Source organism: Sus scrofa, chromosome 7, assembly GCF_054392235.1.
Source record: "Sus scrofa isolate SSC_HxYL_T2T_F1_AM1 chromosome 7, Sscrofa_HxYL_maternal_Yorkshire_Landrace_v2.0, whole genome shotgun sequence".
Classification (NCBI taxonomy): domain Eukaryota; kingdom Metazoa; phylum Chordata; class Mammalia; order Artiodactyla; family Suidae; genus Sus; species Sus scrofa.
Window position 1 is genome coordinate 56,211,960 of NC_139389.1, and position 20,002 is coordinate 56,231,961.

The window sequence follows — 20,002 nt, forward strand, 5'->3', positions numbered from 1 at the left end:
ATGTCAGGTTCTTAACCCACTCTGATGAATTTTTATTCAGAACAAATATAATGGCCGACAAGAATTAAACTAATATTGGAAAATAATAGTAGCAGATTTGGAAGCAAGCAAACCGAAGGGCAAAAGCTTTGGTATTCTGACAACAGGTAAAAGGCATAAAAGTAATCAGTGTGCTCTCAGAATAATCTAGAAGTGGTATATTTACAGCTAATGTACAGAAAAAGGAAAAAAAACCACATAAGCCCAAATCACGTAGATTAAAATTCACATTATTATATAGTTGTGAACACTTTGATAGCCAAAATTTCACCATTCTTAAAGTAAGATTGTTTGAAAATACTTTTGTGTGTTTTTTTTTTAGGGCCGCACCTGTGGCATATGGAGGTTCCCAGGCTAGGGATCTAATAAGAGCCAAAGCTGCTGGCCTACCCCACAGGCACAGCAATGCTGGATCTGAGCCGGTCTCAGGGTAGAAATAAAGCTGAAACCGCCCAGCCAGCAGCCGCTGAAACCTAAATCCGTACTTCCGGAAGCAGGTTCCCAGGGGCCCCACCCCTGGGGGAAACTAGCGTGACTGGGCGTGGCCTCTCCTCGCCTATCCCCCTCCTTTTCCGCGCCGCACGCGGCACAGAGACGGCAGGGGGCGCTGCGGGGTGCGCCTGCGCCCTGGGACCTAAGTGATGTCCCGCCCCTTCGTGAGCTCATTGCCGCGCGCCGAGGTCGCGCGGAGCCGGTCCTCGGAAGAGCTGAGGGGCTGTGCAGCCGGGCAGTGAGGTGAGTTGGTTGGTACAGCCGTTAAGGACCGCAGTCTTCGGTGCCGCTGGCGGCCGGGCTGAAGTGGGGGTTAACGAGGGTAGGCTGCCTCTAAGAGGGTTTGTTCCGATACTCCAAGCCGTGGGGCCCGAGGGTGGCTTCCCTCACTCCATTTACGCTGGCTGCCTCTCGGTGTGCGGGGCCTGAGGGGAGAGGGTAGGTTGTCTCATCTTGCTTCCCGAGGATGTTCTGTGCAGCCTCGAGGTTAGGGCTGGTTTCTCTGCGGTAGGTCTCGGTGCCCGTAGACAGAAGACTCTAACTGAAGTTTCCCAGTGGTGTGCCACGCTGTCTTCTGAGGTAACGAGCTTCCCATCACGGGAAGGCACTAGCGCAGGCTGGGTTGTCTTTACTTCAATTGCCATGTAATATTGTGGATTACTGACCTGCCTGAGTAATTGACTAGAGGCCTATAATGAATGGTCTTTGGAAACACTGAGGAGGGAGCAATGAATTCTGCCCGGGAAATGGGAAAAAATTCTCTAAAGAAGTTGGCAAAGGAGGATTTGGGGGTCCTCTTAGCTCTGAAATTATAAGAAACTTATGCAGGAGGTAATGTAGTTTGGTAGCCTATACTACAGCTTGTATCCATCTGCTACTGTCAGACTGACCTTGGGGAAGCTTCCTTAACCTCTCTTAAGTCTCACTTTCCTTATCTGGAAGGTAGAGGTATCTACTGAATGGGATTTGAGGGAAGGTTCAGTAAACTAATCTATGTGTAGTACTTAAGAAACCTGACTCATGGTACATCCTCAAACGCGTTCATTGACAGAAGCACACCTCTGTCTTGAGGAGGCTAGCTTCTTGGAAGTTGGCTTCTTGCAAGCCTTCCTTTTGTTTCTCTCTGTTGCAGGGATGCCAGGCAGGTCTGGGAAGAGGAGAGAGCAGACCTCTGCTTCACTGGGCAGAGGGCTGGTGCCCAGGCAGAGTCTGAATGCCATTCACTTCATCAGAACTGGCTTGAGCTCCTTCCCTGTCTTTCCTACCCTGGCCAGACCCTGTTCTTGGGTCACAAATGAATTAAGCTCTTCCAGCTTGATTGAGATCTTCATAGGCAAAGATTATTTACAGACTGATTGTTTGTTGTTTCTGTTATTCTTAGAAAAACTTGACAGTAGCCTTTTCAGGGGCTGTAGATTTAAAGCAAGTAACCTGAGCCTGGATGCCGTAGCTGTGTGGTCTCTTCTGTTCATGGGTAGAATTGAGGGAGCCAGGAACTTAGATGAGAAGAACAACTGCGTCCTTATGTTCTCTAACCACAAACTGAATTTTAGCATGTCCTTCAATTTTGAATGTCATCAGCAAACCCTGTAGTATTAACAGGGTGACTTTGTTGTCAATAGAAGTCCCAGATGTTATCATATCTTAGAATATTGTGTAAGGGCATCATGACTTTGAAATTACGGTAGTTACTAGATTTGCTACTAGATCTTGTTATATAATGCATATATAAAAAATCACATATGTTATGCTATCATAGATTTAATTTTTGTATTTGGTAAAATTTTATTTCAGTATACATTCCTCATTATTCTCAGGTACTGTATTTGCAAATTTGCCTACATGCTAAAATTTATTTGTAGCCCCCAAATCAATGCTTGCAGTGCATTTGTGAGCTTTCTTGGGTATGTGTGAAGCTACTTGAATCAACTAACACAACATTCTCAGCTGCAGTTCAACAAGGAGACACTGCCTTCTTATCTCAGCTCTCATGCTATAAACAAATGTCTTTTCTTCAGTCTGTTAGTGCCATAATTTTTGCATTTTTGTCCTTTTGTTGGTGATTTCACTGTTTAAACTAGCCCCCCAAGTCTAAAGCGCTATCTTAGTGTTCCTTAGTGCAGGAAGACTGTGATGTGCCTTATGGAGAAAATACATGTGTTAGATAAGTTTTATTTAGGCATGAATTACTGCGCCATTAGCCATGAGTTCACTATCAATGAATTAACAATGTAAAATAAGATGTCTTTTCTTTCCTTCTTTCTTTCTTCTTGTCTTTTTAGGGCCACACCTGCAGCATATGGAGGTTCCCAGGCTAGGGGTCAAATCGGAGCTATAGCTGCTGACCTACACCACAGCTGCAGCCACGCAGGATCTGAGCTGCATCTTCGGCTTACACTACAGCTCATGGAAATGCAGAATCCTTAACCCACTGAGCAAGGCTCACATCAAACCTTTGTCCTCCTGCATACTAGTTAGATTCGTTTCCACTGAGCCACAGCTGGAACTCCAAGATGTCTTTTCAACAGAAACACACGTAAAACAAAGTTATGTATTGATCAGTTGACAACAATGTCATGAGCCTTGAAGGAACCCAACCCAGTGTTTCCCCTAGGAGCAGTGGATCAGTATTCAGTAACTCCGGTGTTCAGTGACTTTATAGAACATACCTGCCTTGAATAACAAGAGTGGACTATACTTGGTTTCCTTCCTAATCCTATGTATTTTATTTTATGTATTTAAAAACATCCTGAGAAGGGATTTATAAGGTTGCTAGAGGGATCTGTAGCAGACACACAAAAAGATTAAGAACCCTTATTATAACCTGAGAAATTGAAGCTGTTCCTATAGTTAAGTCTGTGTTTAGCTGAGCTAAGTCCTTGAAGACTTCAGTGCCTTTTGGAAGACATGTATCTCCTCTAGCTCATGTCTTCATTTACACACCTACCGGCTCTTGTAGTCATTTTTGGCTAAGACCCCTGCATGGACTTTAAGACTTTGCTCCCCCATATTTGCTTGTTGAGTTTTGAATAAATACAATTTAAAATTAAAAGGTCCCATGGTCTTATCTCTCTGAAGAGCAGCAAAGGACAGAGACTAGTTCTTCTCTGTAGTCAGCTTGGGGAGAAGAAAACTCGAGAGGGCATAGATGTTAGTTGAATCTCTGAGTTCCAAAGGAGAAAGAAAACTGTACCACCTAGTAGGGCTCATGAAGGGGGCCCCTGGGACTCTTCCATAGAAAAATGTCAGAGCAACTCTGGCAGAGTTGCCTTATTTTCTTGGTCAACGGAAACCTCCCGTAGCCCCCTCTGTCCTAATGACACCCGTTACTGAAACTCTGGTGTTCTTTCCACAGAGCTGTCTGGCCTTAAGCCCTTCATCCTTGGGGAAGGAAATGACTAACCAGGTAAGGCCAATGCAGAGAAAGAACATCAGTTGGCCTCTTTGTCAGGTTCAAGCCCAATATGTGGTCAGGGTGTATAGTCAGAAAATTAGCATCTGATTCCTCCTCTGCTCCTGAAAAGTTGGGTGACCCTGGGCACCTAGTCACCAGAGGGTTAGGAAGCACTAGTAAAATGCACAATACTAAGAGGAAGATTATTTTATCTAAGTCTATACCACAGTTTACAAAGGGATCGAAGAAGCTTAACAGGATTTGTGCACAGAAACAAGAAAGAAACAAAAATCAGAAAGGAGAAATTTCTCCTTTGTAGTAAAATTAGGGACAGAATTAACAGGTGATTATGCAGGCTTTCTGGTTTTATACAGTTGCAAAAACGAAGCTGGGAACTAGACTCTGAGCTTCCTGGTGATCAGAGCAGGAAAAATACACATAATCTATTACTCTGCTTTTTGAGTGGGTGGAGCAGTTGGAGAAGAGAGACTATAGTTTCTTTAAGAATTGATTTTCTTCAGGTAGACTCTACAAATCTTGCATGAGCAGGAATCAAGGAGCTTGAAGGAGGTCAGGGCCTCAGCAAGGGAAGTAGCTACCACTGTGGTGACGATATCTACTGGGGGGCAGGGTGGCTTTGGGTGCCAGGGGTTGTTTTAGGGAAGGGATGGGACACATCTGAAATCTGACCATTGGTTTAATGTGTCTTCTGTTTTTTTTCAGTACAGTATTCTCTTCAAACAAGAGCAAGGTAAGCAGCTTGCCTGTTCTAGCAGATTTGCTTGTGAAAAACTGTGTTATCTCTGGTTTAAGATTTTTGTCATGCTAACCAGCCATGCTATTCGCAACTTTATTCACTTTGCAAAAGAATTGGCAGAGGCAGTTGAAAACAAGTACTCTTATTGTTTTTAAAACAATTCAAAAACACTAACTTAAAAGAAAAAGCAGGACTCAAATGATAGAGTGGGGAACTCCAGGCTGAGGAAAGCTTTCCCACCTGAGGAAGGTGTAACTCTGAGTTTCCCAGCTATCAAAGTGAAAAAAGGAAGTGCTTTCAGCTTCAGAACTCTGTTAATGAAGCCCATCTGAGAAAGTGAACTTGAGCCTGGCCCTAAACTCAAAACTCCCCTTGGGGATCTCTCACAGAGGACCTTTGACCCTTAATGAAAGTGGGGGATACAACCAAGGTGAATTTCTGTCAAGACCACCCAGTGTGTTTGGGCAGGCTGAGAGCTGTGTGGCAGTGATGGGGATGGGAGCAGGAGGCAGGTCAGAGTCCAGTGATACTGGCCTTCCTACCTGAAAAGGAGTGTATATATGGCCTATTCACATGTGTCTCATTTCTTCACCAGAGCCTGGATGAGCTAGGTGAGGCCTGGAGGAATTTGGAATGCCTCATAAAAGCTCTTCTGCTTTAAGTAGGTGACATTTAGGAAGTCTGAGGTTAAGCTAGAAGCATTCTTCCAAATTAGCTAGTATAAGTAACTAGTAGCTAATCAGGCATGCCAGTCAGCTACCTTGTATGCAGCTAATGCCAACCCAGTGGCAGGCTAGCAGGCTTGGGTCAGGTGGGGATTGTAAGCCATAAGCCATGATGCTGTATGTAACTCACACCTGTTTAGGTTGAATGAATGGTCCTGGAGGTGTTCATGGAGAATTGCTGCTAGGTGTGAAGAAAGCCTCCTTGTGCACCAAGTCTGCAGACCCACCAGCATGGCCCACCAGACTTAGAGGCTTAGAATTTAATGTGGACTTATGTTAATAGAGAGATTGGGTTTGAATCCCAACTCTGCCTCTTCTTAGCTTTTGACTTTGGGTGAGCTACTAGGCATCTCTAAGCCTCTGATTACTTGTCTGTAAAATGAAGATGCCCTTCACAGTACCTGTTTCATAGGGTTGTTGTGATTAATTGAGGTAATACTTATACTGGTGCATTAAGTATCATAGACATTGTAGCAAAAGACACCTCATATGTGGAGGCTATATTAGTTATTTATTTTCAGACCTGTACTGTTTGCAGTTGATCTGCCTACCGATTTCAAAAGATCTCTAAGAGAGAACTCTTAGTAAGTTTAGATCTCTTTTTGGGGTGGGTTTCACTTTAGCCAAGTGAGAGCCATTTCAGACTAATGTGTGTGGGGCAGCATGCTGAAGTAGGAAGGACATTGGATTATTCTGGTACTGCCACTCCTCCTGGTAAACCTGTGACTTGGGGTAAGTGGCTTCTTCAGAACCTCCAGTTTTTGTATCTGCCCCCATAGTTCTAATAGAAGCTGTATGAGAAAACACCTTGCAAAACCATGAAGCAGACACAGTGGATATTACCTAGAATTATTGGAATAGTATTTCAACCTCATTTTAGCACATTTAATTAATAAGTTGCATGAAGACTTTTTATTTTTTTTTTTTTTTTGTCTTTTTTTGCTATTTCTTGGGCCGCTCCCGCGGCATATGGAGGTTCCCAGGCGAGGGGTCGAATCGGAGCTGCAGCCACTGGCCTAGGCCAGAGCCACAGCAACGCGGGATCCGAGCCGCGTCTGCAGTCTACACCACAGCTCACGGCAACGCCGGATCGTTAACCCACTGAGCAAGGGCAGGGATCGAACCCGCAACCTCATGGTTCCTAGTCGGATTCGTTAACCACTGCGCCACGACGGGAACTCCAGACTTTTTAAATAAAGCACTTTCCATTCTAGCCCATGATGATGCCATTTGGTCAGTTGCCTGGGGGACAAACAAGAAAGAAAACTCAGAGACAGTGGTCACAGGATCCCTGGATGACCTGGTGAAGGTCTGGAAATGGTGAGCAAGCACCCTCTCCTCTAACATACAGCCTTGGAAACTGGGGTTTTTCTTCTGGGCTCCCAAGTTGCAATCAGAGAAGTATTAACTGTTGTCTAAGCAAGAAAGCAGTAGCAGAATGGTGGTATAAAAAGGCGGATTATTAATTCTCACTTGTTTTCTGCTGTTAAGGCCTTAATAGTTTAAAATTAAGGAAAAAAAAAAATCCCATGGTTAAGTTAGCTGCATTTGGTGCTCTGTGGCTCTTCATTTCCTCTCTGATTCTGCATTTCAGACCATTGGTAATGCATAGGTTACAGGGGCCCAGAATTTCAGATGCCAGATGCAATGTACTGTGTGTGAAGAAATCCATTTCTCTGTCCCCCATTGAAGGCGTGATGAGAAGCTGGATCTACAGTGGAGCCTGGAGGGCCATCAGCTGGGTGTGGTGTCTGTGGACATAAGCCACACCCTGCCCATTGCTGCATCCAGTTCTCTTGATGCTCATATTCGTCTCTGGGACTTGGAAAACGGCAAACAGATAAAGTCTATAGATGCAGGACCTGGTAAGAGTTTTACTCTTAGAGAAGATACTGTAGGTTCACAATCCCTTTTTGAAAGCTTCAGGGATAGATGTATTTACAGTTCAGAATTTTTTGAATTTGAAACTGATAATACAGGTGCATGAACTGTATGTTATATAATGTCTTCAGTGGATCTGGGGGCAGTACTCTAAAATAAATACTAATCTCAGCAACCATAAACATGAGTATTTATACTAGGACATACATATATATATATATATATATATATATATATATATATACACACACACACACACACACACATATATATATATCAGTTCAGGTTAGGATTGCTGCCAAATGAATTTTGATACTAAAATTATTTTTAAAAACTTATAGTTTTCAGGAGTTCCCATCGTGGCTAAGCGGTTAACAAACCCGACTAGTGTCCATGAGGATGCGGGTTCAATACTTGGCCTTGCTCAGTGGGTTAAGGATCCAGTGTTGCCATGAGCTGTGGTGTAGGTTGCAGATGTGGCTCGGATCCTGCATTGCTGCGGCTGTGGTGTAGGCCAGCAGCTACAGCTCTGACTTGACCCCTGGCGTGGGAACCTCCATGTGCCATGGGTGTGGCCCTAAAGCAAAACAAAACAAAACAACTTATAGTTTGCATTGCTGATTTAGGATTGTGGACCTGTGTTTGAATGGTCCAGAGGTTCTCTGTTTGCCATATTCTGAATTGGTACATTCACTGCCTTGTAGAGGTCTAGATCATAAAGCACTGCGTCCTCATAGATCAATACCATGATACTCTCCTAATTATGATTAAAGTCCCTGATTTCTAGTATATGATAGATATATGAAACTTCTAAAGGAACAGATTTGTTGTTGTTTTTTTTTTGTAAGTATTATAGGACAGCATAATCTTGTCCCTCAGCCTTGATAAATTTCTGAGATAATGGGAATTAATGATTTCAGTGGGCTAGATTAATGTGGAACAAGCAATATGACTTTTCAGGATTCCTTGTAGCCTTATATTTACTTGTAAATGACTGCATAGCAATCATGAGCAGAGCCTGTTCTACCAGAATGGGTGATGACTGGTAGAGAGTGCAGAGAACCTGGTGCCCCTCTGGCACACCCCTCTGCGGGTTATTACAGAAGAGCTGTTCAGGTGTCCCCTTAACATAATTCCCTTGATTGGAGCCCCAGGTGGATTTACCTCCCACCAGTTATGTCCAGTAGCCCCTATAGGCTGTATTATTTTGGAAAGAATGATGGTCCCAGAGTTTTAAGGAGACTGGGTTTTCTAGAAACTGAATCATTTCCCCTCCATGGCAATATTCTATGTCTATGATTCCTAACTATTAGAGCTCTTTTAAGAATACATATACCCAATCCCTGTTTTGGATCCACTGAATCAGTTTTTAGGATGTGAGAGCACTGGGATCTATGTTTGAAAAAAAAAGCTACCCAGACACTCTGACTCCCCAGATGATTTTTTTTTTTTTTTTTTTTTTTTTTTTTTTTGGTCTTTTTGCCATTTCTTGGGCTGCTCCCATGGCATATGGAGCTTCCCATGCTAGGGGTCCAATCGGAGCTGTAGCTGCTGGCCTACACCAGAGCCACAGCAACACAGGATTCGAGCCGCGTCTGCAACCTACACCACAGTTCATGGCAACGCCGGATCATTAACCCACTGAGCAAGGCCAGGGATCGAACCCACAACCTCATGGTTCCTAGTCGGATTCGTTAACCGCTGCGCCACAACGGGAACTCCCCCAGATGATTGTTTTTGCACAAGTCCTTGCCCTATTGACTTCTCTTACAGGGGACTTGGGTCCCCAAACTAGCCCACAAAGTCTCTTAAGACTTAGCTGTGCCCCTGAGGAGAGGAGGAAGGGAGGATCTGTTGCTGCCTTTTCATCTTGGGCACCTAAGCTCTCCCCAGACTCATGGTGCTAAGGTCATCATGGTTTTGTGGCCCCAGGCACACCATACAGTTTTAAAAAAATGAGTGCTGGATTGATTCCAAGGAAGATGATGGCATCTGTATCCAGCTTGCCTTCCCTGACAAATGGTACCTTCAGTTGCATGTTGGGCTCCATGTGTGGCAAATGATCATTGAAAGGTTACTGTTAGGAAAGAAAAAAGACACTGAGAAGAGAGTCGGGTTTATATTCTTTTTGAGTAGGAACCTGTATACTAGGTTCATTAAACAACTATACCAGACCATTAAACAGCAGTTATTTGGGAATAATAAAGCCGAGATTACTGTTGACAGCTGAGGAGCCACTGAATTCATACCTGAAGGTAAAACTAGTAAGTCTAGGTCTAATGAATGTAGGGAAATGGATACTTCCGTTATACCTATCCTGAAAACATGCTCAGACAATGTGGACCGCCACAAAAGAAGGAGAAAAAGAAAAAAGAGAAGATATCAAATCCTGAAGAAGAAAGGAAGCAGAAGAGAAGGTGAAGATCCTACTTTTGGCACTTCAGCCAGGCTGTAGCTCCAGCTGCCTGATGGTGAAGAAGAAAGGTGGAAGCATAGGGGCCTCTCAGCATCATATGATTCAAGATGCCTCACGCCCACCTTTTAGTGATGAGGTGGACTTGAGTGATTAAATATTTACTATGCAAATGTTAAAGTCAATTTTAGAGTACAAGGTTTAAGGAATAAAAATTCCTTCAATTTTGAGCATATAGCCATTTGCTACTAAAAGTACTATATTATAAAACAATTAATAAGGAAATGTAAAATAATTCAGAAGTGATTTTTATTAGGCTTCAAGCAATAAAAATCAGATTTTCTAATTACCTTTTCCCTATAAACAGCTAATTACAATAGGAATAAGAAAACATAATCCTGTTAGAATAAATGCTGCAGTCACTTAGGAGTAAAGATAAATATTTTAAAGTCACTATTTGAGAGATTGACTATAGAAGCTTTTTCATATCTTCTTGGTTAATTGAATACTTTTGAAGTTAATTTCCTTTTTAAAACAAAGATTTCATAAGAAAAGTGATAGAGCTAAGTTATTTATCATTACTTTGAATATGTGTGTTAAAATTTGTGAGAGATTTTTATTTTAAAACCCTGGAATATGGTGCTGATCCATCTGTGCTGGGAACCCAGTCTACCAGGAGTCAAGCTCCAAGAGGCCGCTCCTTCACTGTCTGTGGGGTGAGCAGGGCATGACCTTTTTTTGAGCCCTGCCTCAGGAGTGAGGAGCATGACTTAGGAAGGAGCCTTCTCCTCTCCCTGTGATCTGACAAGCACTGTTTCTGGGCAGGTGCAGAAGGGCAGGACTAGGGCATGTTCGCATATAAGCACAGGACAACTAGATAATTCCTCGGCCTCCAGAGGCTCCCAAAGCTCTTTGGAATTGCGTCTTAAGAGATTCTTGTGTAGCTGAGGAAAGAAGTACTAAAGTATCATCAGTCATCCAGATGGAAACATCTTTCTTTCTTTCTTTCTTTTTGCCTTTTTGCCTTTTCTAGGACTGCTTCTGTGGCATATGGAGGTTCCTAGGCTAGGGGTCCAACTGGAGCCATAGCCGCCAGCCTACGCCAGAGCCACAGCAGGATCCAAGCCACGTCTGCAACCTTCACCACAGCTCACGGCAATGCCAGATCCTTAACCCACTGAGCAAGGCCAGGGATTGAACCCGCAACCTCATGGTTCCTAGTCGGATTCGTTAACCACTGAGCCACGAAGGGAACTCTTATTTACAGCTTTTTGAAGTGGATTTTTCACCTCTATAATTGCACTCTGAAATTAACTCATTGTAAGTAGACAGTTTAATAAGTTTTAGTAAATTTCCACCATTGTGTGGCCACCACTACAGTTCCATTTTAGAACACTTACATGCCCCCAGAAGTTCTCTCATGCCTATGTATAGTTAATCTGTCTTCTCACCCTCAGCCTCAGGCAGCTGATCTGCTTTCCATCTCTATAGTGTTGCCTTTTTGAAAAAGTTCATACAAGTGGGATTGTATTCTTATACATCTTCATTCTTTCTTCAGCATGTTTTTGAGGTTCATCTGTGTTGTAGCTTGTATCAGTACTTTGGTCCTTTTTAGTGCTGGGTAACTACTCCATTGTAGGGATATTCCACATTTTGTTCATCCATTCACCAGTTTTTGAGTATTCTGAGTAATGCTGCTGTCAGCATTCATGTACAAGTCTATGCATGGACAAGTGTTTTCATTTCTTTTGGGTAGATACCTGGGTGTGGAATTGCTGGGTATTATGGTGTTTGTTTCTACTTAAACTGCTTTTCAGAGTGACTGTACCATTTTATATTCCCACCAATATATGAAGATTTTGGTTTCTCAGTATCTTTGCTCATGCTTGGTATTGTCCTATCTACATTTTTAGTAAAAATTTAAGAAACCCTTTAAATAAATTGGTATATAATTAATATCTTTACAACATAATTTTCTGAGGAAATTATTCCTCCAATTTTAAAAAATGTATCTTTTGGGAGTTCCCATCATGGCTCAGTGGAAACGAATCCAACTAGGAACCATGAGGTTGCAGGTTCGATCCCAGGCTTCACTCAGTGGGTTAAGGATCCGGCGTTGCTGTGAGCTGTGGTATAGGTCGCAGAAGTGGGTCGGATCCTGCGTTGCTGTGGCTGTGGTGTAGGCCAGCAGCTGTAGCTCTGATTAGACCCCTAGCCTGGGAACCTCCATATGCTATGAGTGCGGCCTTAAAAACCAAAAAAAAAAAAAATCTTTTGGTAAAACTTTATAAAGTTTTTAAAATTCAGGTCACATCTTTTCTCACTATAGTTTTTTTCCTTCTTTTTTCTGTTCAGTGGATGCCTGGACTTTGGCCTTTTCTCCTGATTCCCAGTATCTGGCCACAGGAACTCATGTGGGGAAAGTGAACATTTTTGGTGTTGAAAGTGGGAAAAAGGAATATTCTTTGGACACAAGAGGAAAATTCATTCTTAGTATTGCATATGTAAGGAAACATTGCTTTCTTTCCTCTCTCTCTGATCCTTGCAGCCTGTTGTATTCCTTGATACACATCCTGCCTTCACTGGTCTTGTCAGGCAACTGCTGTCTTGCTGGTGGGATTTGCCAGCCAGCCAGTCAGACCTGCAGCCAGCAGATTTGCTTGTGTCTGGTGGGGATGGTTTGACAATGTGGAATTTAAAATGATCTCCCTGTGTTCTCTGCACAGAGTCCTGATGGGAAGTATCTGGCCAGTGGCGCTATAGACGGAATCATCAATATTTTTGATATTGCAACTGGAAAACTTCTTCATACGCTGGAAGGTGTGGCTCATTGTTTTAGTTTGTGCAAACTGGGCTGTCAGATCACAAAGAAAGACTTACTCTTTCATCGAAATGCTACTAAATGGCAAATGTGCATTAGATTTTGCCAAACATCAATCTCAGTTGGAAATCTAAAATGCCTCCAAAGTTCAGCTTTGTCACTATAGTCGTTACCTAGACATATTAGTTCTTATACCAGGGTTAAATGCTTGTTTTGGTGAGCAAGCTTACTTTTTATGTACATATTAATCTAGCTTTTATGAGACTCTTGTTTCTGTCATGTTTGGTTCTAAAGAACTTTGTGATTAGAAATTAACTCTTCTCTGTCGATAATTTCAAGGTAGGTGAAAGTTCTGTGCCTACTCTTTGCACTGGTGGCCTCTGGGCAGGAGGACTAACAGGGAGGGCTTAGAGGGAGACTTCTACTTTGTATACTTGGTCCTATTTTGAATTCTAACCAAGTGAATATATTGCCTCTTCAGGGTATCCTTTACCTTAGCATTCTATTTGTTCAACCTTACAAATCAGAAACTGCATATTTCCATGTTTGGCCACATCTGTGGCAAAGGAGTTTTTTCTAAGTAGGGTGCTGGTGAGGTTCAGTTGGTCAGGGAAGGGATCTGAGGGAAAATGGCTCCTGGAGAAGGAGCCTGGGTCATGTGCTTGTTTCTAGAGCTTAAGGAGGAAGGGTCCAGTCAGCATCCTCCCACTCTGACTGAAGCACCAGACAGTGCAGCCCAATGATTTACAGGCATTAAAAGAAGCATAGTTAGTGGAAACCCATATGAGGAGACCGGAGACAGTGATTCACCAGGTTAACAAGGGTCTTTGTGAATTTCAGGCCATGCTATGCCCATTCGCTCCTTGACTTTTTCCCCGGATTCGCAGCTCCTTGTCACTGCTTCAGATGATGGCTACATCAAGATCTATGACGTGTAAGTTACCTGTGGAGATTCAAGGCTTCTCACTTAATGCCAGTGCTCCTTTTATCTCTTATCAGGAGGAGCCCTAGCAAGTGTGTTGTTCTCTGTCCTGAGTCTAGTGTTCAAGTCCTATCAGATACTCTGGTCTCTCCAGTCATTCCTCCCCCATCAGTGTCCCTACTTTGAGCTTAGACTGTATGGAGGAAGATGTGCATGGGTTACCTGCTAGGATCAAGTACTTGCTACCTTTTTTTTTCAGGCATCCTGTCTCTCGTGAGGCTCACTGATTTTAAATTCTTTGGGGTAGATACGTTGTGTACAGATGAGGAGATGGAGCCATGGGTTATAGCTGGCTTGGAGTGATGGTAAAAGATGAGAACATCTGTTTTCTAGAGATGTAGCTATTCAGGAAGGCAATCCTCTGCCCTAGTTAGGGAGCTGTCAGGTTTTTTCTTTTTCTTTTTTTTTTAGGGCCATACACACGGCATATGGCCATTCCCAGGCTAGGGGTCAAATCAGAGCTACAGCTGCCGCCTGCACCTACAACTGCTGGCCTACACCACAGCAACACAGGATCCGAGCTGTGTCTGTGACCTACACCACAGCTCACAGCAGCGCTGGATTCCCAACCCATCGAGTGAAGCCAGAGATGGAACCACATCCTCATGACAGGAACTCACTAGCTGTCAGGTTTTTTAAGCCAGCTTGCAGCAGGTCTAGATGAGGGAGCTTTTTTGTTGTTGGTTTCTGACCCCAGGTATAGAAGTGAATTAATCTTTAGTTCGAGGCTGTTTTTCATTGTAACGCTTTGCAGGGCCCTTTCCCTTGTTGCTTTCCCCCATTTTTCTCAACCCCCGCTCCCGTCCCCCACTGAGGTCTTCTCTCCAAGGTGTTTGAATGTGTCTGTGATACTCTGACTTAGTACTGCAATCAGTGTGCCTCTGGTTCCTGGCTTTCACGTGTGGCATTCTGATCCCCTGGGTGCATACGGTACACTTCCCTGTGTCCCAGCAATGGCTGCCACAACCATGACCATCCACGTGCATGTCCTTTTATGGGCCTGTGTGAGTTTTTCAGGAGTTTAAACTTGGGAGCTTTGGGAGGATAAAAAGTCGTCAAGTAGACTGGCATTAGAACTGCAGTTTCTGGAATTAGAGCTGAATGAGGGTGTTTCAGACCCCAGGGGAAGATGCCTCTCTCAAGTTGTGTCAGTAGCAGAGCCAGTATAAATAGTAGCAGGTCCTTAAGTATCCATCTTTCTTATCCATCCCCATATGGCAGATGAGGAACCCAAGCTGAGGTGGTAATTTGGCTAAGGTGCTAATACTGAAGGAAGACCTAGGACTTTCTGCCTTCTCAGTGGTCCCAGTGCTTTCCACTGAGGCCACCTCTCCTTGTACCTAAGTGAGGTCTGCTCCACTCCCTGGGATCTATTTTCAGGGGTGAACCTACTGACCTTAGTCATGTTTTAGGATTGTTCCCCCGCCATACATGATTTTGCTTTTGCTTTTTTAAAAAGTGAAAATGACTGTAGTCTTGTTCTAGGCTAGGTTAAAAATGGTTAAGCCACATCTGTTGTAAAGAGTACATCTTAATAGCTTCCTTGAACCTATGACACTGGCCCCATATAGAAAGGGTGCTGGGTGGGCAGGGGTCAGAGCCTGCTACTGTCCCGAGATGGCCTACTTGCCCCTGCTAGTTCTCTTTCCATCTTAGGAGTTGGCTTGCTGAGCCTTCTTTATTTTGAGCTTTTAAGCTCTGCTTGTTAAAGATTTATTTTTGGCTCTTGGTGGCATTGACATATTTGAAGTCAATGCCGTTGAAAAATGTGTTTCTGTAATATGTGATGCTTCTTCATTGAAAAGGGAATTTTTATACTAATACTGTCATTATAAGGATAGCAGATTTGGTCCAGTTAACTGGTCAGAGTTAAAAGTGAAGTGGAAAAGTATACCTTCCACTTCAGTGATTATATTCCAAAAGTTAACATCTCCATCTTTTGTGTGAAACTTTCCCATTTCAGACAACATGCCAACTTGGCTGGCACACTGAGTGGCCATGCATCCTGGGTGTTGAATGTTGCATTTTGTCCAGATGACACACACTTTGTTTCCAGGTACTTACTTATGATTCTTATCAGTTTCTAGAATGTTAGGAAAATTAAGATGGTTGTCTTGTATGAATTGCCTTAAAATTTGAAGATGGTGTGACTCTTTTTATTCAGGTAGCCCTTGTTTTCTGCAGTATTTTTTAGATTGTGAAGTTAAGTGTCTTTAGCTGAAACAAAGGTGGATTCTTTTGAGGGGTGGGGCGCACTCGTGGCATGTGAAAGTTCGAGGCTAGGGGTCAAATCAGAGCTGCAACTGTCAGCCCACACGACAGCCATAGCAACACCAGATCTGAGCCTTATCTGTAACCTACACCACAGCTCGTGGCAACGCCAGATCCTTAACAAACTGAGCGAGGCCAGCGATCAAACCCAAGTCCTCATGGATCCTAGTTGGATTCACTTCCACTGTACCACAATGAGAACTCAAAAGGTGAATTCTTTTAAGCGGTTCAGCTTTTAGTTTTTCCTCATAAATCTAGGCTTCTGCCTACATTAACTTAAGGGATACCTCTGTTCCAATAGTAATTTCAGATATGAAAATCTGTTCATAAAATGTTGGCTTTTAGACCCCAGTGTTGTTCAGGCCCAGAATGGCCAAGACAGTTGAAAAACAGGAGATAGATGGCTTAATAGCTTCCCTGTGACTGGGGACAGCCAACCAGTGATGCCAACATCTTTGGCCACCTTTTGGGGCCCTGGTTGACCACTTTTGCACACAGGCACCAAGGGGCCTCTGAAGGTAGATTGAGTTTAGGACTGTGGAATTTTCGATCAGATTTCTTTCAACTTCAAACTGGTCTAAAAACTTTCCTGATGCTAATGTTCCCTTTTTTAAAATAGTTCATCTGACAAAAGTGTAAAAGTTTGGGATGTTGGAACGAGGACATGTGTTCACACCTTCTTTGATCACCAGGATCAGGTATGGCATGATTAACATTTAAATTCCTTTGTCTTTGAATTGCTGACATTGACCACTGTGCCAAAACTCATAACCTTGCTGCTTGGGTTGTCAAGACTGGTTGACCCTCGAGGCTGAGCTATTCTGATTGGATGTCCAGCAGGCCAGTGTTCCTGTGCACACCCTCTAGGGTGCAGAGGCAGGAGATGTGCTGTCAGCCTAGCAACCCGCAGGGCGGGATGTCCCTGTATAGGCAGAAAACTTGCACTAGCCACACGGCCTTTAAATACCTTCTTTGAAAAATGCTGCAGCTGGTGCTTGGGGCATGCCTGGACCCTCTTCTGGGCACAGCTGGGCCATGGCTGGCTAGGGAAGGACCTACTTCCTCAGAAGCATCCGTTCCATTCCATAGCCATCAGTTTTCTCTTTTGGAGCTATCCAAGAAAGTAATGTGATTTTCTCCCCCCTTGGAATATAGTCAAGGGCAGATTTTTTTTTTATTTTATTTTATTTTTTGCTTTTTATTTCAGGGCTGCGTCTGTGGCATGTGAAGTTCCCAGGCTAGGGGTCAAATCAGAGCTGCAGCTGCCGGCCCACGCCACAGCCATAGCAATGCCAGGTTTGAGCTATGTCTTCAACCTACACTGCAGCTTTCGGCAATGCTGGATTCTTAACCCACTGAGCGAGGCCAGGGATGGAACCCGCATCCTCATGGATACTAGTCTGGTTGATAACCCGCTAAGCCACAATGGGCACTCCCCAGAAATTCTTCTAGTTTGTTTGGCTTTAGTGATATTGCTAACTTTTGTTTCAGTCTTTAAATTAGGGAAAATAGGCTCTGTTCTTACAGGAGTCTTCTTATCTTTGCCAAGATGAGTGTGAAATGGCAAAGGCATTCCAGTGCATTGCTTCTCAGTCTTTAACGTGCACAGGAATCCCTGGGCATCTGGTAAGAGTGCAAGTGCTGATTTAGTAGATCTCACCTGGGCCCAAGATTTTGGATTTCTCACGAGCTCCAGGTGAGGTCACTGCTGCTGGTTCCAACCACTCTGAGTAATAAGGGTCTTGGGGAAATAGTATAAAAAATAAAATGTCCTTGGCAGTTTTAAGTTGGCTTTTAATATTAATATATTTTGAATGTTATGATTCTCTCATAGATCCTCTTTGGAATGGAGCTTAAAGTTAACTAACAGTTGCTCGTGTTTTTTTACTATTTTTCTTTTTGTCTTTTTGTCTTTTCTAGGGTCGCTCCCGCGGCATACGGAGGTTCCCAAGCTAGGGGTCGAATCAGAGCTGTAGCCACAGGCCTACACCAGAACCACGGCAGCACCAGATCCAAGCCGCGTCTGCAACCTACACCACAGCTCACGGCAACGCTGGATCCTTAACCCACTGAGCAAGGCCAGGGATCGAACCCGCAACCTCATGGTTCCTAGTCGGATTTGTTAACCACTGCGCCACTACGGGAACTCCTGTTCATGTTTTTTTGCATTTAATCTTAAATTGTTGACAGTAAAGTTGGGGTTTGATCTTGTCATTCCACTTTTGGATTTAAACATTTTACTGAGGGAGTGAGTCCTGGCTAGTTGCTTTGCATGTGAGGGTCAGCATGGTGCTGTCCTCAGAGGAAGACATTTGAGGTGGCAATGAGGCCGTCACCTGGCCCCATCACAGCTCAGAAATCAGGGCTAGAACACCCAACTCGGGGAGGGGGACAGGCTGACCTGATGAAACTCCTACCACATCAATTCTGTCTGTGAAGGAGGTGTGAATTTGTTAATTTAACACATAGCAAATGAAATCAATGAATTGAGATGCCAAGTTGTCTAGCTCCTGGGGCCAAGCAGGCTCCATAGACCTCTAATAACAGATTGTGAATTAGGGGTGGCACAGGGAGGTGGGTGAGGAGTACAGTGCAAATAGGATAGTATTGGGGCCTTTTCTTTTCTGGAAGCATAAATGACAATCCATGCTGGACCTTTGTGGGTTCCATCTTCTCAACATTGGGTCACTTCCTAGATTGTGAATCTTGAAAGGTTTGTAGATAACTTGATTTGTATTTAAAAATGAGAGAGTTCCTGTCTTGGCTCAGTGGTTAACGAATCTGACTAGGAACCATGAGGTTGCAGGTTCGATCCCTGGCCTCGCTCAGGGGGTTAAGGATCCGGCGATGCCGTGAGCTATGGTGTGGGTTGCAGACACGGCTCAGATCTGGTGTTGCTGTGGCTCTGGTGTAGGCCGTCAGCAACAGCTCTAATTGGACCCCTAACCTGGGAACCTCCATATGCCGTGGGTGCAGCCGTAGAAAAGACAAAAAAATAATAAAAATGAAACTTTCTGGAGTACGGGAGGTAAGAAGTACAATAATTCAACAGCAGTAATAGAAGATGCCTAGTTAAAGGCCCCATTCTCACTGGTTCACAAAGCACGAGAACGTCCTCATCTCGGTATTTTTCTAGATTCAGTATAATGAGAATAGAGTAAGGAAAAAAATTCCATAAAGAATAAAGGCATTAGTAGAACTTTTTTTTCTTTTTACAGGTCTGGGGAGTAAAATACAATGGAAATGGCTCAAAAATTGTGTCTGTTGGAGATGACCAGGAAATTCACATCTATGATTGTCCAATTTAAACGTCAAAGTCCTCCAGGCTAAAGCTGCAAAGAGAATGTATAGCTTGATCATGACATTCCTTACCTTTCTAACTTGTTTAAAAGAAGTATAGCATTTATTGTAGCAAAAACTTAAATTTTATAGAAACAGTATAAATCTTTTCATGTTTTATTGGAAATGCCGTTAATAGTTTAACATAAAGAACTCTTAATGCAAACATCTGCGTTCTTGAACATGCTTCTTTTTGATCTGCCCTCTTCCTGGTAGAACTGTGAGAGGAATGGGCATCATTATGTGAAAGCGGGTATCTGGCCTCGGCAATGAAGACATCCAGGCACTTACTGTGCTTTCCAGGGTAGAAATTCAGGCTCACTCTTCCAGGGCACAAGTCGTGCAGAAGCTGTGATAGGAAGCTAACCTATTTCAGAATAAGTCCTAAAGGAGACAGGACATTGACTGGGTGCGAACATTCTGTGGTCCTATCTGGGCATTCTCTTGACAGATTAAAAACGTGCCTTGCCCCACACCCTTTTTCACCCTATTAGTTTTAGAGAAGTCTTACTTGCTGGGTGGATACTGCTGCCTTAACAGTGTCTACAGGTTCCAGCCTGTACCTACTCTGGTTAACCTCCAGCCCTGCCTCCGTTATCCCGGAGTACCTGTTCCTCATTTCTTCTCAGCAGCCCACTTGAGACATGGTCTGCATGTGAATGGGAAAGGAGTAAGTAACTAAAACTCTGAAGCTTGTTGCTTTTTACTGATCCTAATTTCATATGCTTCATGTCAGGTCCCATGCCTTTCCTTCAAACTGTCCCCATAACCCTTTGCATCAAACTGTGCTCTTTACTGTAGCCCCTTGCTTCTCTCCTGCCTCTTGGCCTGGTTCACCCTCCTCTAACCACATAGCCCTTCCCATTTCCTCTCTCTAGAAGGTTCCCT

General features: G+C 43.6%; 1 protein-coding gene across 3 annotated transcripts; it reads left to right on the forward strand.

Annotated features, from left to right (window-relative positions):
• Positions 1–718: 718 nt before the first annotated feature.
• Positions 719–19,280, forward strand: SKIC8 (SKI8 subunit of superkiller complex). 3 transcript variants are annotated; one of them, XR_014810288.1, is made up of 11 exons: positions 719–774; positions 3,887–3,937; positions 4,649–4,676; positions 6,622–6,727; positions 7,100–7,272; positions 12,057–12,205; positions 12,428–12,521; positions 13,363–13,456; positions 15,468–15,560; positions 16,395–17,750; positions 18,690–19,280. XR_014810288.1 is itself a non-coding variant. In XM_001927002.8 (11 exons), the coding sequence occupies exons 2-11, from the start codon at positions 3,926–3,928 to the stop codon at positions 19,081–19,083; spliced, it is 918 nt and encodes a 305-aa protein (XP_001927037.1). In that variant the 5' UTR covers positions 719–774; positions 3,887–3,925; the 3' UTR covers positions 19,084–19,280. The 3 variants fall into 3 exon arrangements, 2 of the variants coding, with proteins under 2 accessions (XP_001927037.1, XP_013844436.1); XM_001927002.8 differs by having other exon boundaries at positions 16,395–16,473; positions 18,994–19,280; XM_013988982.3 differs by lacking the exons at positions 6,622–6,727; positions 7,100–7,272 and having other exon boundaries at positions 16,395–16,473; positions 18,994–19,280.
• The last annotated feature ends 722 nt before the right edge of the window (positions 19,281–20,002 follow it).